At 41.5% G+C, this 13,248-nt stretch overlaps 1 protein-coding gene across 5 annotated transcripts in view; it reads right to left on the bottom strand.

Annotated features, from left to right (window-relative positions):
* Positions 1-13,248, bottom strand: part of svilc (supervillin c) — a 26,499-nt gene extending 13,251 nt beyond the window's left edge. For 3 of the 5 annotated variants that reach the window (XM_038705168.1, XM_038705183.1, XM_038705191.1), the window contains exons 1-11: positions 13,101-13,248; positions 9,954-10,431; positions 8,571-8,723; positions 8,273-8,449; positions 7,707-7,741; positions 5,913-5,974; positions 4,665-4,810; positions 3,503-3,731; positions 2,744-3,330; positions 2,378-2,504; positions 123-170 (exon numbers count right to left, since the gene is read on the bottom strand). In XM_038705168.1, coding sequence (XP_038561096.1) covers positions 123-170; positions 2,378-2,504; positions 2,744-3,330; positions 3,503-3,731; positions 4,665-4,810; positions 5,913-5,974; positions 7,707-7,741; positions 8,273-8,449; positions 8,571-8,723; positions 9,954-10,234 — 1,845 coding nt within the window. In that variant the 5' untranslated portion in view covers positions 10,235-10,431; positions 13,101-13,248. Of the gene's footprint in view, positions 1-122; positions 171-2,377; positions 2,505-2,743; positions 3,331-3,502; positions 3,732-4,664; positions 4,811-5,912; positions 5,975-7,706; positions 7,742-8,272; positions 8,450-8,570; positions 8,724-9,953; positions 10,650-13,100 lie in introns of those variants that run through there. The other 2 variants (XM_038705199.1, XM_038705175.1) reach the window with 2 other exon arrangements.

Genomic DNA, 13,248 nt, shown 5'->3' with positions numbered 1-13,248 from the left:
GGAGAGAAGAGGAATTAGAAGAGAGAGAGGGGCAGGCTAATACTATTGTAAAATTAGTAATGGAGATAATAATGGAGATTTAGACGGATCTATGCACATCAAAGTATTAGTTGAACACTTACCCAGCACTGAGGGTTGACACTCTCCTCATGAAGATGTTCTGTCTCTTCCTGCAGAGGGCAGTATGAAGGAAGACATGGGAATAGACAATTAAATAAAACATCAGGAAATCAATTAAAATATTGCTAGAAATATAAAATTAAAACAAAATGAACAGAGCACGAAAGAAAGAAAAAGTAAAATTAATACACACATACATGTACACAGCCGTCACCATAGAGCAGCTGAGATCATAAGGTCCTATAAGGGTCAACATTTAACCTCCAGAAAAAAACAGAAAAAAACAGTCTGTTTACATTCCACATGCTGTTCTGACACAGTCAAACCCACCTCAGTACATAAACACTAAGTGGTCTGGATATATTCCCCGGTAACTTAAGTCTGATCTAAAGACATTTAGCACCTACCAAATCCAGAGCGTTGTTGCTACAAGAGGCTATATCTGGTTACACTGGAATGACAAATACACCAATCCACCAACCCCACCACCCTCTTCTCCATCTGGTTTTAAGGAAGGAGTAAACCCAACAACCTCTACTTGCAGTTTTCTTCACATCCTGATCAAAACACTGCAAAACAGCTGTGACATTTTGTATTGGTTCCTAATGTGATTCAATTTTAAGAATGGTGTTAAGTCAAGTGGAATTTTGCTGATACCAGTAGAGTGACCTGTCTTATGCTCTCCTGAAGACAAAATGTTACTGATACACAGAAGAAGGAGATTAGGGTCCATTTAGCAGCAAATGTACTTCACTTTGGGGTGGCATTTTCTTCTAGCTGGTGCTGCATCATAGGCCGAACAGTCGCACTTTCAGGTCACTCCCTCTTTCATTCAATCATTTAGGCAACTGTGACGGCACCAAAATATTACAAGTGACAGGTTTCTGACAGGGTATGAAAGGAGCCCGTGTTTTATACAAGCTGTAAGGTGACAGATCGTTTGCATGTGGCTAATGTATGGGTATATTATATGAAATATGCCCCGAATGGTCCTGTGGGCAGAGTTAATAGTGACAAATGTCCCTCTTTAAAAGAAACAATTTGTGTCATTCCTATCCAACACATAAATCAAGGGTGTAGGTTTGGTTTCAGAAGTGGAGGGTCAGAAAACTGTAAATAAATAAACGTTATTTTGTCCTGTGTTTATATATTTTTATCAACCTAGCTAATAACATATCATAATGGATTCTTTATAGGGTTTTTCAAATTAATAGTAGTCAAATAAAAAATTAATTTAATACACTAAAGTTTAAAGTTTTTGTTAAAAGAGACCTGGGGTCTCATTTATAAAACTGTACATCGAAAAGTCTCCAAAAGGAAGTGCGTATGCACAAAAATATTCTGATTTATAAAACAGTGCGCACACGTCCTACGCCAATTTCCCTTTATCAATCACGATTAACTTGAAATGTGGCACATGTGAGCGAGCTCCTTGTCTGCCCCTTTACACACCTATAGTTTCCTATAAATGGTCAACTCATTAATGTTAATAAGCACTGAATGACTGATCGATTTATTTTACACAACAGTAACGTTTCATCCTTCTGCCATGTCAGTCGCTATTTCTCATTTCTCCAGTTTATGATCATACCCATTAGTTTGCATGGATGTGATGTGATGGCACATTCTCCCCACAAGTTTGTTTTTTATAGATCACAACCTTTGTGTGGGAAGTGGCGTTCGTACGTACGCACTGTTTATAAATGAGACCCCAGATCTTTATGATAGATAAATATTATATTTGCTTCTTTTCTACAAAGAGCACTGTCCTTTACAGTCTTATTTTTGATGGACGTTCAATAATGTTTTTAGGAGATTACTAACTAGATAAACCTGGATAAACATATCAAAATTTCTATTCTAATCTCTGGTTTTTGGGCGGCTTGATTCTGTTTAGAGAGATTTTAGCAAGTAAATCAAACTGAAACCTTAAAAGTGAGGGTGATAAAACTAGGAGAAATGTGAAATTACACCCCTTGCATAAAATGTTGGAGGGCTGACTGAACTATAGACAAGAATCCTTCTCTACAAATAAAAACAAGAGTGAGGGTTTGGTCTGTGCTGGCCACAGACTAAAGCCACCCCTGGAAGCCCTCTGGTCGGCGCTGCTATTACAGACTTGAGGCTGCATGATTTGCTAAAAAAGAGTTGCCCCTTTATAGACAAGAGGTGAACCTTCGGCAGAGCGGCCGCTGATTCTGCAGATGTGATTTAGTCCACTGAGATTCTCATCACAGACAGTATCTTTGTGTCTTACCATACTTCTGCTGGTGTTGGTTGTCTCCTTCAGTTTAACGTTGTCATCTTCCAGTGTCACCTGAACATGCCCCATGGCTGTGGTTTCTTCATTCCTCTTCCTCACACTCTCTTCCTCGCTATGTTGCCTTTTGGACATATCACATACAAAAAAACACTGCTGAGAATGGATGTTTGTGCTGGTGACATCTGTAAATTTGATTGTTTGATTGTAGTATTAAAAATTCCCCACAAATGATCATCATCAAAGCACATTCATGCATTCTTCAAAATGTCATAGAAGAATTAGAGCAAAACCTTCCTGATATAAAAAATGTTCTTACAATAAGGCATGTACCAACCCATCTAACTCATTTCAGGCACTTACCTAACTCTCCCAGTGGTATCTGAGCTGTGTTCCACAGTAGAAGCCAGCTGTTCCTGTGGTTTGGTCCAGCTGTTCTTCTCCTCCTGAGGAGCGTCCTGCTCTGACAAGGCTCTTGTTGGTGTGCAGGCAATGGTTTCCCTCCTGGTTCGAGCCCTCTGCCTCCAGGGAGCAGCAGTCAGTGAGCCTCCCTCTACACCTGAAGCGTCCCGTCTCTCTCTCCGTGGTGCTAAAGAAATTCCCTGCTGCTCTGTGCTCTCCATTCTCATTTGTATCCCTGCTTCTTCACAACCTCCGCCATTCTGTTCATAGCTGAACGGTGCATCTGTCTGACCGCCCTCCATCCTGCTCCACTCTGAGCCGCCAGAGCAGCTCTTTTTCAGGATTCCTCGCAAGCCTGGTTCGGAGCCGTGGCGCTGCAGGCCCTGCTGGATGGGGCCACTAGGCTCCCCAGGCACAGGGCCGGTGTCAGGTCTTGGCTGGGAAAGGCGTAACTCACTGGGTTTTAGGTTGACAGACGAGGCCTGCTGTCTGTCGGACAGATGAGGGGACAAACTGAATGCAGGAAGCTGTACGGGGCCTTTCTGGAGCTGAACAGGGATAAAGCAAAAAGGTGTGATTCAGTTTTAGATAACTGTTCAAAATGTACTTGATTTCAAATTATTTCAGATAGGGTGTATATCAACACACACCACATGATGAAACATGTAATATAAATGTACAGTAGTTTGATTTCACTATTGTTTTGGCTCGCCTACTCACCAGGCTGACCTCCTCCACAGTGATGGGCTGCGTGCGGTACCGAGCCCCCTTCTGCCTTCGTCTCTCTGGGGGCCCATTATCAGGGCCGCCCCCCTGCCTCTCTGGCAGGGACAATTTGTTGAAGAGGGCCAGCTTCTCGCTCATGCTCAGCTTGCAGCTCTCATCGCCATCCTCCACCGACTCAGGATGCACAGACTGGGACTCCACTTGTGGTGCTGCTTTGGGGGCACTGCAGGGAAACACGAGTTCACATGATATAAAACAGGCTTCTAATAACAAGATGAGGCTTATTATAAGTCATTCGCACTTACACTGTCCTGCTGCCCCAAATACTCACTAAAGCACAAAATGTGTGTTAATCTGCCAATGAAAATAGTCCCCAAAAATACCCCTTGTTGAGTCATGTTTGCTACAATGCCCACCTGCTTTAAGTCTTTACTGAGCCTTTTTTTTAAACAAAATGAAACACATACACATGGGCTTGTGATAGAATGTCACAGACTGAGTAGAGTAGTAATACACTGAGATGATCTCAAACCTTTTTTTTTTTTAACCACATGACAGTTCTACTAAACAGTGATATGAGTTCATGCATCTGATTTTTGTTTTACCTTTTTAGAGGGTAAACTTTCCAGTACTTCACAAAGAAAGCTACATTTAAATACAAGTCAGTCGTTTGGCTGAGCAGATCTATGTATTTTCCTCTTTCTTATCGTGTTAATCATCGCCCAAATTTATCTTAAAACCCCTTGAAGTGGTCCAAACGTCCGGGCTGAAAATCAATGGACATTACTTAGCCTTTAAAAAAGATACTATACAGTATGACCTGTTTTTAAAGATGTATGTTGTTGATTTTGGTCTTGTTATGGGATTTGTTGACAGCAGGACAATTACAGAGTAATGCCACCCTTACCTCAGGCTAAAGCTAAGCTAACAAAACAACTATGAAACAAACTTCTAAAGTAGTGTCATGTCAATTCAAGTTTGAACAGCGCATAAAATTGTTAATAATCTAATGTACAAGAAATATGTACATGAAATCTAATGTACATGAAATGTACATGCAATATGTGCATTAGATGTACATGAAATATGCTTCTTTATATGTATTCCTTGCACTGAAGCTAAAATATCCCTCCATATGGCCACCGGGCTTCCCCACCTGATTGCCACAATTTCCTCACAGGTGACTGGCTGAGTTAGAAAGCGATGGTCGTTCCCACGGCGCACCCTGCGCTCATGACAGACGCTGCCTGAGCGAGGCTTCAGGAAGGCCGAGGCCTCGGGGGCAGCAGACTTCTCCAGCTCCTGCAGAGGAGGCGGGGAACATTTTACTATCAACACAGGACATTTTGCTTTTTCTACAGGTGGACCCAAACATTCAGGTCACATAGCAGCCTCAATTAACAGCCTCCACCTGCTAAATATGTAATAAGGGTGACCACAAAAATGGCAGTGAAAACTCCCTCTCCTGATGTCTCCTGTTCTATTTGTATGGACAGATGGAGGGAGGGGAACCGGGTCAGATGGCCGGTGAATAAAGCAGCTAGCTGTAAGGTGGAGTGTCTTGGCTACATGGATAGAATGCCAGCCCAACAGGTCACAGTGTAACCAGAGCTCTGCCAGCTTCAGTTACCTCCCCGCCTGCCTCCACAGAGAAGAAGGCTAATTATAACACTGCTGCTATGGTTGTTAATGGTAATACAGTGTCCGCCACATTTTCACCTGATGACTAAAACTGTGCAGGGGGTAAAATGTAGGAATGGAGATTGTAACACGAGAAAATCCACAGTGTGTTTTATCTTCTATATAGGTTTTTTTTTTTTAAACTTCAGGAGTGTTTCGTATGTGTATTTATCACTCTATATATTTAGTCTTTCTTTTAATAAATTCAGACTGTAGCATCAAACTAAACTGTGGATCTGGACACAGCACCTGTTTGACCATTCATATCCATCAACATGATAAGGTTGTGTTTTGCATGCTCAGCTCTGGCTCACCATGCGTCTCAGCCTGTAAGGTGAGCAGCTGAGGTGACTGTCGATGACAGACTGAACTTTCTCTTTAAGCTGTTCAATATATTTCTTTAGCTTTTAATCTAGTGAGGGATATTATTAGATATATTTCAGTTTGCAGTTACATATCGGCAGCATTTCCAATTAAGCAAATTCATCTAGGAGCTGATATCTGGATAACAGATGATTAGTCATGAGTATACAAATTATTCAACTGTGACTGTGTATCTCACATCACATTAAATGGAGAAGCAGGGAATAGCCTGACTTCCATGATCTCTGCACAGAATCAATTTTAGCAGCAGGCATTAGGGCAGGCAGCACGAAACAGAGAAAATAAGCAGGTCACGAACAGCAAGGATCCCGTTTCAGTGCTGAGACTAACATAGACTCACTTTAAACAAAGACATCTTGGCTGCCACACTCATTTTGGCTCGGGCATCTGTTTTCACATCAGCTGTGAGGAAAACAAATACATAAATCATCATGTCATTAAGGTTTGCAAATCAACATAGTAACAGTTTGTGAGAACTTCAGATACAATCAGCAATTAGCCGCTGTTAAGAAATGTGCCCATGGTCAAAAAGGCTTTGAAATGAACATTGACGACCCGACAAAAGAATGTAATTTCTGCAAAGTAGAACTGTTCTTGAGTAAAATTTTTAGGTAATTGCACTTAAGTTGAGTATTTACATTTTCTGCTACTATATACAGTACTTCATGCTTCATGTTTCAGTTTGTAAATGTACTCCACTTTATTCATTTGACAGCTATAGTGATAAGTTAAATTTAATATTAAGATTGCACATAATAAGACACAGGATGACCGTATATATGCAATACATTATTAAAGATTATACAAAAGTTTGGGGTCACTTGTAGTCACGTTTTAGATGTCTGTGAGTTGTTAGTAAACTTCTCAGATAGTATATAAAAAACATTTAAAAAATAAGATTACATAAAAGTCCAAAACAATTTAGCAAAAATTGTAGTAAAACTTAGATTTATCTTATTTCCAACCCCATTAATCACCTTATTGCCCCTCGGATTTATTCTGGTAGGGGGGGAGATATTTTCAGTTTGATACTTTCAAAGTCTAGTCTCTTACTAGTTTTCCAACATTACCGACCCCAGCTTTAAGTACATTTTGCTGATAATACTTGTGTAATACTATTTATCTAAGTACGATTACGAAGGTGGGGCTTTTATTTGTAATGGATCATTTTTATACAGTGGTATCGGTATTTCTTCCTCCATAGACAGTTGTGAAGAATAATTTTCTGAAACTTGGTGATAAAACAGCTGCTTCCCACATGTTAACTGGATTAAAAAAGTAACTCTGGTTACTGATTACACTCTCTTTACACATTTATAGTTGAATGCTGATCATATAAAAAGCTATGAAAGCAGCGCTGTAGTTAAGTAGCACATAGACACAACGAGACTTGATGGGCCTTGAGACTGATCCCTTCGTGTGAGGCCGTGGGCCATCTCACACCTGGCAAACAGAAACAACACACTGACGTCTCTGATCTGGAGAAGCTAAACAACAAGCCTCTGAGAAGATAAAGCTGGTTTGTTGGAAAAAAAGCAAATGAAATGTGGATAGCTTATAGACAAAAAAACTAATTTGCCCAAGCCACATTTTAGAGTATCCATGCTTTGGAAGTCTGTCTTAAATGAATCCTTAACTTATGTTGTATTTGTGGAGTTAATACGCAGAAAGCACAGAAAAACATTATAATTTATGGCCTGAAATTTGTCCAAATAGCACTAAAATTAGATTTATGTCGGCTACTTGTTTCTGTAGTTGTGGTGTAAATCTTTCCGAAGACTTGTAATCTTTTTATGGTTTGGTTTAAGAGTGAGACTGACTTAGCTCACATGGTTTTGTAAGACATAAATCTGTCATCACTGAGATTAACTATTGTGAGCCTAAAAAATATACCCCGATTTATTTCACGAGCTATTCAATTAGTTTAAGGAGGCATCTGTGCACGTGTGGAGAGAATGTCATAGACTTTTCTGAGGTTTACACCCCTTAATATCTCACAGAAGATCAGATGTAACTTTTCCAGCTGTAGTCCTCATGGTGTTTACATCATCGTGTTGTTAGTGGTTGTTAACTTGTTTGTCTATAAATACAATAACAAACTGTGTGATCAAGCCAAGAGGGAATGCAGCTTTACCTTTATTGTTATCCTCTTCCTCTGCGTCCAACAACCTAGAAGAGTGAAAAGAAGCAAAACACGACGTCATCAGGTAAAATACAAACAGGGAGGTGATGTGGACTTAAATCTACAGCTACAGCTCCTGTGCATTCTCTTTCGGGTCCTGCTTCAAGCTTACAATACATGTCTTCATGCATCAGTATGCAGTTCCCAGCATTGAGATACTGGGTCATATTTGCATGCTCTGTAAAGCAGCCCCGTGGAGGTCATAGAGGCAGGCAAACACATGCAAACCACACCACCCGTAGGCATTTATGTAAAGATACTGCACCTACCACACCCAAAGGTTTTGTGCTATATTTTTATTAGTGAAGAGCAAATATCAAAAACAAACCATCAGCACTTTGAAAGCGTTGTCTAAAAGAACACATTATTCCAAATTAATAAATGTAAGTAGGTCATACACTACTTTCAAAATATGTCAGTGCAAAAAGATCTCTGCAAACAGCATCTTCTTTGGAGAAAACCAAACCAGGTGCCTCATCTGCAGAGCTCGCACCATGAATACAACACACAGCCCCTACCCACTGCTCTCCTCCATCTCATTGGCTGTGATCGGCTGTGTCCTGAAACGCTCACTGGTCTTGCGACTGCCACCTGTCCCGCCGGGGAGGTAACGCCGTGTGCGCCTCCGGCCCCCCTCAGCGCCAGGCTTCACAGCCAGATCCAGAGAGGATGTGGCTCGCCCAGCATCAGGGCAACTAGTATCCACAGAAACAGAGTAGGAGGAGGAAAGGGAAGAAGATGTTTAGATAAATCTTGTCACAGAGGTACACAGGATGATAGTGACAGGGTGGTTCACACACATGCAGGTGACCCTACACTTTCTGGGGCTGCGCTCCGCTCTCTGTCTGCTGCAGAAGGGTACTTCTCAACTGGCCCACCGACACCCGAGTGTGGAGCTGCGGGGCATCAAGTCCAAGAGGGACGAGGTACCCCTCCCCACTCAGCAGAGCAGAGTCCTGGGAACCCTGCCTGGAGGGGGCAGGAACGTGTGGGTGAGGAACGCCCTCAGAAACAAAAAATACAATGCTGAACCTCTGCATCAGGGCTGCCAAAAAATGTGAACCTCCAATCGCAAAAGGTGCAACGTTGTACCCTTTTTTCTTACAGTTAAAGAGGTTGCCAGCCCCATTATGCTAGCTCCAAGAAAAAGCCCCTACACCACATGATGGGAAAAGTGTCAGGCTGGGAGAGTACCAACCAAATGCACGAGAAGAATCAGACTGGCTTTAAAACACCCTGCTGGTACCCACTGATTTAGACCTCTCAGTTTTAATTAGCAACAAAGGCAGCAGAGCAACTGGTGGAGTCAAGGATCTGGAGCTGCTGAAAGCTTACTGGTATGAAGCAGACCAAGTTTAAAAACAGGTAGAAGAGCCTGCTTGGATTAATCAGTGGGTGCAATTACATTTTGCTCAAATGCCAAAAAACAAAGTGTATTAAACGTTTTTAAAAACATTCCCATTCATTATTGTAAACTCATTCCCTTACTATCTTCTTGTATTTAAGTATAGAATTAAGACCTATTTGAACTCTAATTTGACCCACATCTGCTGTGAATAGAAAGCTGTTTAGTAGAGGTAACATAGACAAAAGGAAGTGGACCAGAAGAGAGCAACCCGGAAATATGTATCTTTCTGCACCATTTAGATACAAAAGACATGTAATGCCTCAGATTGTACATATAGACTGTACACTACAGGAATGTACTACATGAACCCGGGACCTGGACCCTTTTCCTCAGTGATCATATTAATACGATGCTATGCTGTAATTAGCAGTTTCTAAAATAGGCCTACTAACAAACTGTTGTGCTATATTAGGACGCCTACAGCATGTTCTGATGTCAAGGTGGAAGAGGTTGAAGCGGGTGTCATTGAGGTTAGGAGGGGGGCACGTTGCTTTATTGGTCTTTGGATAAATTAAACCCAAAACACCTGCTCCCATCCACAATACAGAATTTTAAAGCTGTGTCCTGAAGGACTCACTGTCTTTTTTGTTGTTTTTATGGTTTAAAAATATGTTTACACAGATTTTATGTCCCCATACGAACAAAATGTGTTGTGTTTCCCGCTGTCAGTAAACAGAGATAAATTCACTTATTTTTTTGCGGGATTTTATGAAAAGATTTTACCTAGCTGAAGACTGGTTCAAGCTTACGCACACACAATCAACTCATCCTTCACTCTTGACAGGACTGACCTTCTCAAGTGGTTGGACTCTGCAGGACCTTCTGCCTCTAATCCATTTGTGACACCTCGAGTCCTGCTGCTTACTCTTTCACTGAGGCCATCTGAGTTCAATGTTCCTCTGTGAGCCTGGCTCGCTGGGTTGTGCACTTCTTTCCCATCCCTCCTCACCCATTTAGAAGGTAACTCCTCCATGTTGCCATAGCGTTCAGCCAGTTCTCGCCTCCTCTCAGCTTTATAACGAGCGATCCGCTCTGATCTGGGCTCCAGGACCGGGTTCTCCATGGCGTCCATGGTCCCTCAGAAGGATTCAGCCAATTCTCAAATACTTGCAAAGCATTTAGGAACAGAAAGCAGATGGGCAAAACAGGAGAACCAAACTTTCCTCCAGCAAAATTCTGATTCCATTGGACCTAAAGACCTTCTTTGCTGAGAGTGCACCAATCAAGGGTTGCAGAACAATATGTTCCTTGGTGAGTGAGACATTGCTCCTGAAAGAGGAATAAGCAAACAGAAAACAAGTAAGAAACTTGCTTTTGTCACTCATCACTCATGTGCCCTTCAGCAGTCTGTACGTCTTCCTAGAAAGGTGGTTGATGAGCTGCTGCCTTCATTACATATTAACTTTTTTTTTTTAAGTGCATCCTTCATTTAAGTCTCTTGCTCTTCTTGCTTGAGTCCATGTAAGATGACCTGCACCAGCCTGCAGTGCCATGCGGGAATCTCCCCTTGCATTGAAACTTAACGCCTCAGCTCCACTCTGGGTCCATGCCTCCCTGGCACTGAGTCTGCAGGCTTGCTGGTCTTTTGCATAACCTTGAATTCAAATGTTATCTAACAAGCTGCATAGTCAGTTGGACTGTTGTATCATAATATAGAGCATGATAACTGTCAAAAACAATTGTGGTTTCAAATATGCACAAATACACATATAATGATCTGAATTATGTTCCCAGGCCACATGCACACATACATTAGATGAGCCAAAAAAAGTCCCTGTTGGCTTACATGGTTGCCTGGAAGCGAATAAACAGCACCAACAAAGCCTGAGGCTGCACACCACTTATAAATAGTACTGAAATGACACATTTTGCATTTAAAGACAGCAGCTAACAGTCGGCTGGATTCACAAATGAGTTACTATGTGTGCTTACAAATATGTACAAACATAAATGTGTGTTTGCATGTGTGTCTGTGTGTTTTCCAAAACTGTGGATGTCAGCATTCCTGATGCAGGAAGCACAATGGAGCCAGAACAAAGAGACGTGAGCCACGGACTTAGTGCACCAGATAGATCTGCATCGGGACTGAAAGCTTCTGGTGGCAGTTGAGTTCACAAAGTAAAAGAATTTTAAGTTTATTTTATTATGTCTGCTTCTCCTCTTAGACAGCAGCAGGAAATAAAGTGAACAGAAAAAAGAGATATTGATTAAACACACAGTCTGCACAACTATTTGTCAGGTCTGCCTTTCATCTGTCAGAAACACCCAAACACACACACAATCTGTAACATTAAATAGACTAAAGGCCACATTTGCAGACATTGAGGATTTGTGTTCTGTGTATCTGTGTCAGCGCATCAAAACACGTGTACATGCGCTTTAAACAAAAACAGTCAACCACACCGCACCTCTCTGTGCAGACCCACAGAGAGCAAACAACAAGCAACTCCAGTCTCACTGACGCCACGCTCATTTATGTTTTCGCTGGCAGAACACCGAGTAAGAGTTGAGATTGGCCACACTTCTTTAAAGAGCAAAAGTCATGTGACAAGCTGGAGGATTGTTGATTGGAGAGGAGAATAACATCGAGGCTCAACAGGGATCAAGGGCTTCTAATCCGGCAACGCAAGTTGAGCAGACAAGACCCTAGCTCTGAAATAAAGCCGGCAGATGAGCAGACAGGACCCATTCTCTGCCAACTCAGACAGAGAAAAATCAACAGTAGTACAATTTTCAAATGAAAAAGTCCAGAGAGTTAAAGAAAGTGAAAATCTATAAAATCATCCATATAGTTTAACAGATGCATTCCTCAAAAACTGGAATATCACTTTCAACACACAATTATAGACTTGTTTTGGGGATATTTTTACGGGCTGATTGGTAGTTTTCTACTAGGGTGATTCACCTCAAAGTGCAGACATATTAGATAACAAAAGGACCTCAGTGTCCAGCAGCAGCACAGTAAACCAGATTAAAGCGCTGGCCAAGAATAAGCCTTCAATCAATTACACCTATCTTGGCTGGGCTACCTGTCCTGCACCAAAGCCCCTGGTGGAGCACCATAATTAAAGTACAAGAACATTTCCTTCATTCCTTTCCTTTCCTTCAGGCCTTTCCACTTCCACTGAACATGTGAGTACAAAAGGCATGTGTACCACAATATATAATATGAAAATTGATGCGTTTACATAGCCATGCATTGTCCAGGAGCAAAACAGAGATATGTGAAATTGACATCAGCAGCTGCAGTCAATGTTATGCCTTTGCCTGGCCTCCACATTAAAAGGCATGCAGCAGCAGGGCAGAGAGTAAGAGCTTTCTCTTCATGCAACCACCATAATCCACTTGTCAGCTCCCACAGGGATGTAACACATTAACAGTTGCTCTGACTGCAGTTTTTACATTACACGTATAATATTACATTAATTTGTCCAACAAATATCCACCTAGACTGTCAAACTTCTTATATTTGAAATGCATTGGGCAAATCATAGATGGTGAGAATATTTCAAATAATATCACAATCCCTTTCTTAATGTCCAGACACATAGTCATAAAGAGTAACATACAGGTAATAAGAGTAACAGGTGATTAAAGGGTCTTGCATTTTCATTCTTGCGTATTTCGTGCGTAACTTGTGCGTAAAACATATTCTGGCAGCCGGAAACATTAAACTGCAACCTCGTTACTGACTTTAGATCATTTTTAGATAATAATATGTTGTAAGTTGTTTACACACAAGGCTAACAAAGTAAGTGAACACCATGACTCCTATGTCCAATGCATTTCGTACGTCAAACAGAACAGACCTCAAAAAGAGGAGCGACCGGAATAAGTGACTTGTGATAAAATATTCAGCAGTTGGTCCTAGCTGGCGCCTGCTTAGATGTTCAATTGTAATCTCATAATTAGAGACAATAAATGTAGAATTAACTTACATGCACTGCGCGCCATGTGGAGTAGTACCACTGCCCCTTTCTCACACCGGCGGTCACTACCCACTGGCCCTTCACTGTACGGACTGTCGCTCCAAATGTAGTCACACTCGCAGCTGTGCAGGACTCTCCGTATTAAGGGGGAGAATAT

Source organism: Micropterus salmoides, unplaced genomic scaffold (assembly GCF_014851395.1).
Source record: "Micropterus salmoides isolate LMB-PRFRI ecotype aquatic unplaced genomic scaffold, ASM1485139v1 Ms_hic_scaffold_10, whole genome shotgun sequence".
In the NCBI taxonomy this organism is placed as follows: Eukaryota; Metazoa; Chordata; class Actinopteri; order Centrarchiformes; family Centrarchidae; genus Micropterus; species Micropterus salmoides.
The sequence above is the reverse complement of the archived record's forward strand: the minus strand, read 5'-3'. Positions and strand labels throughout refer to the sequence as shown.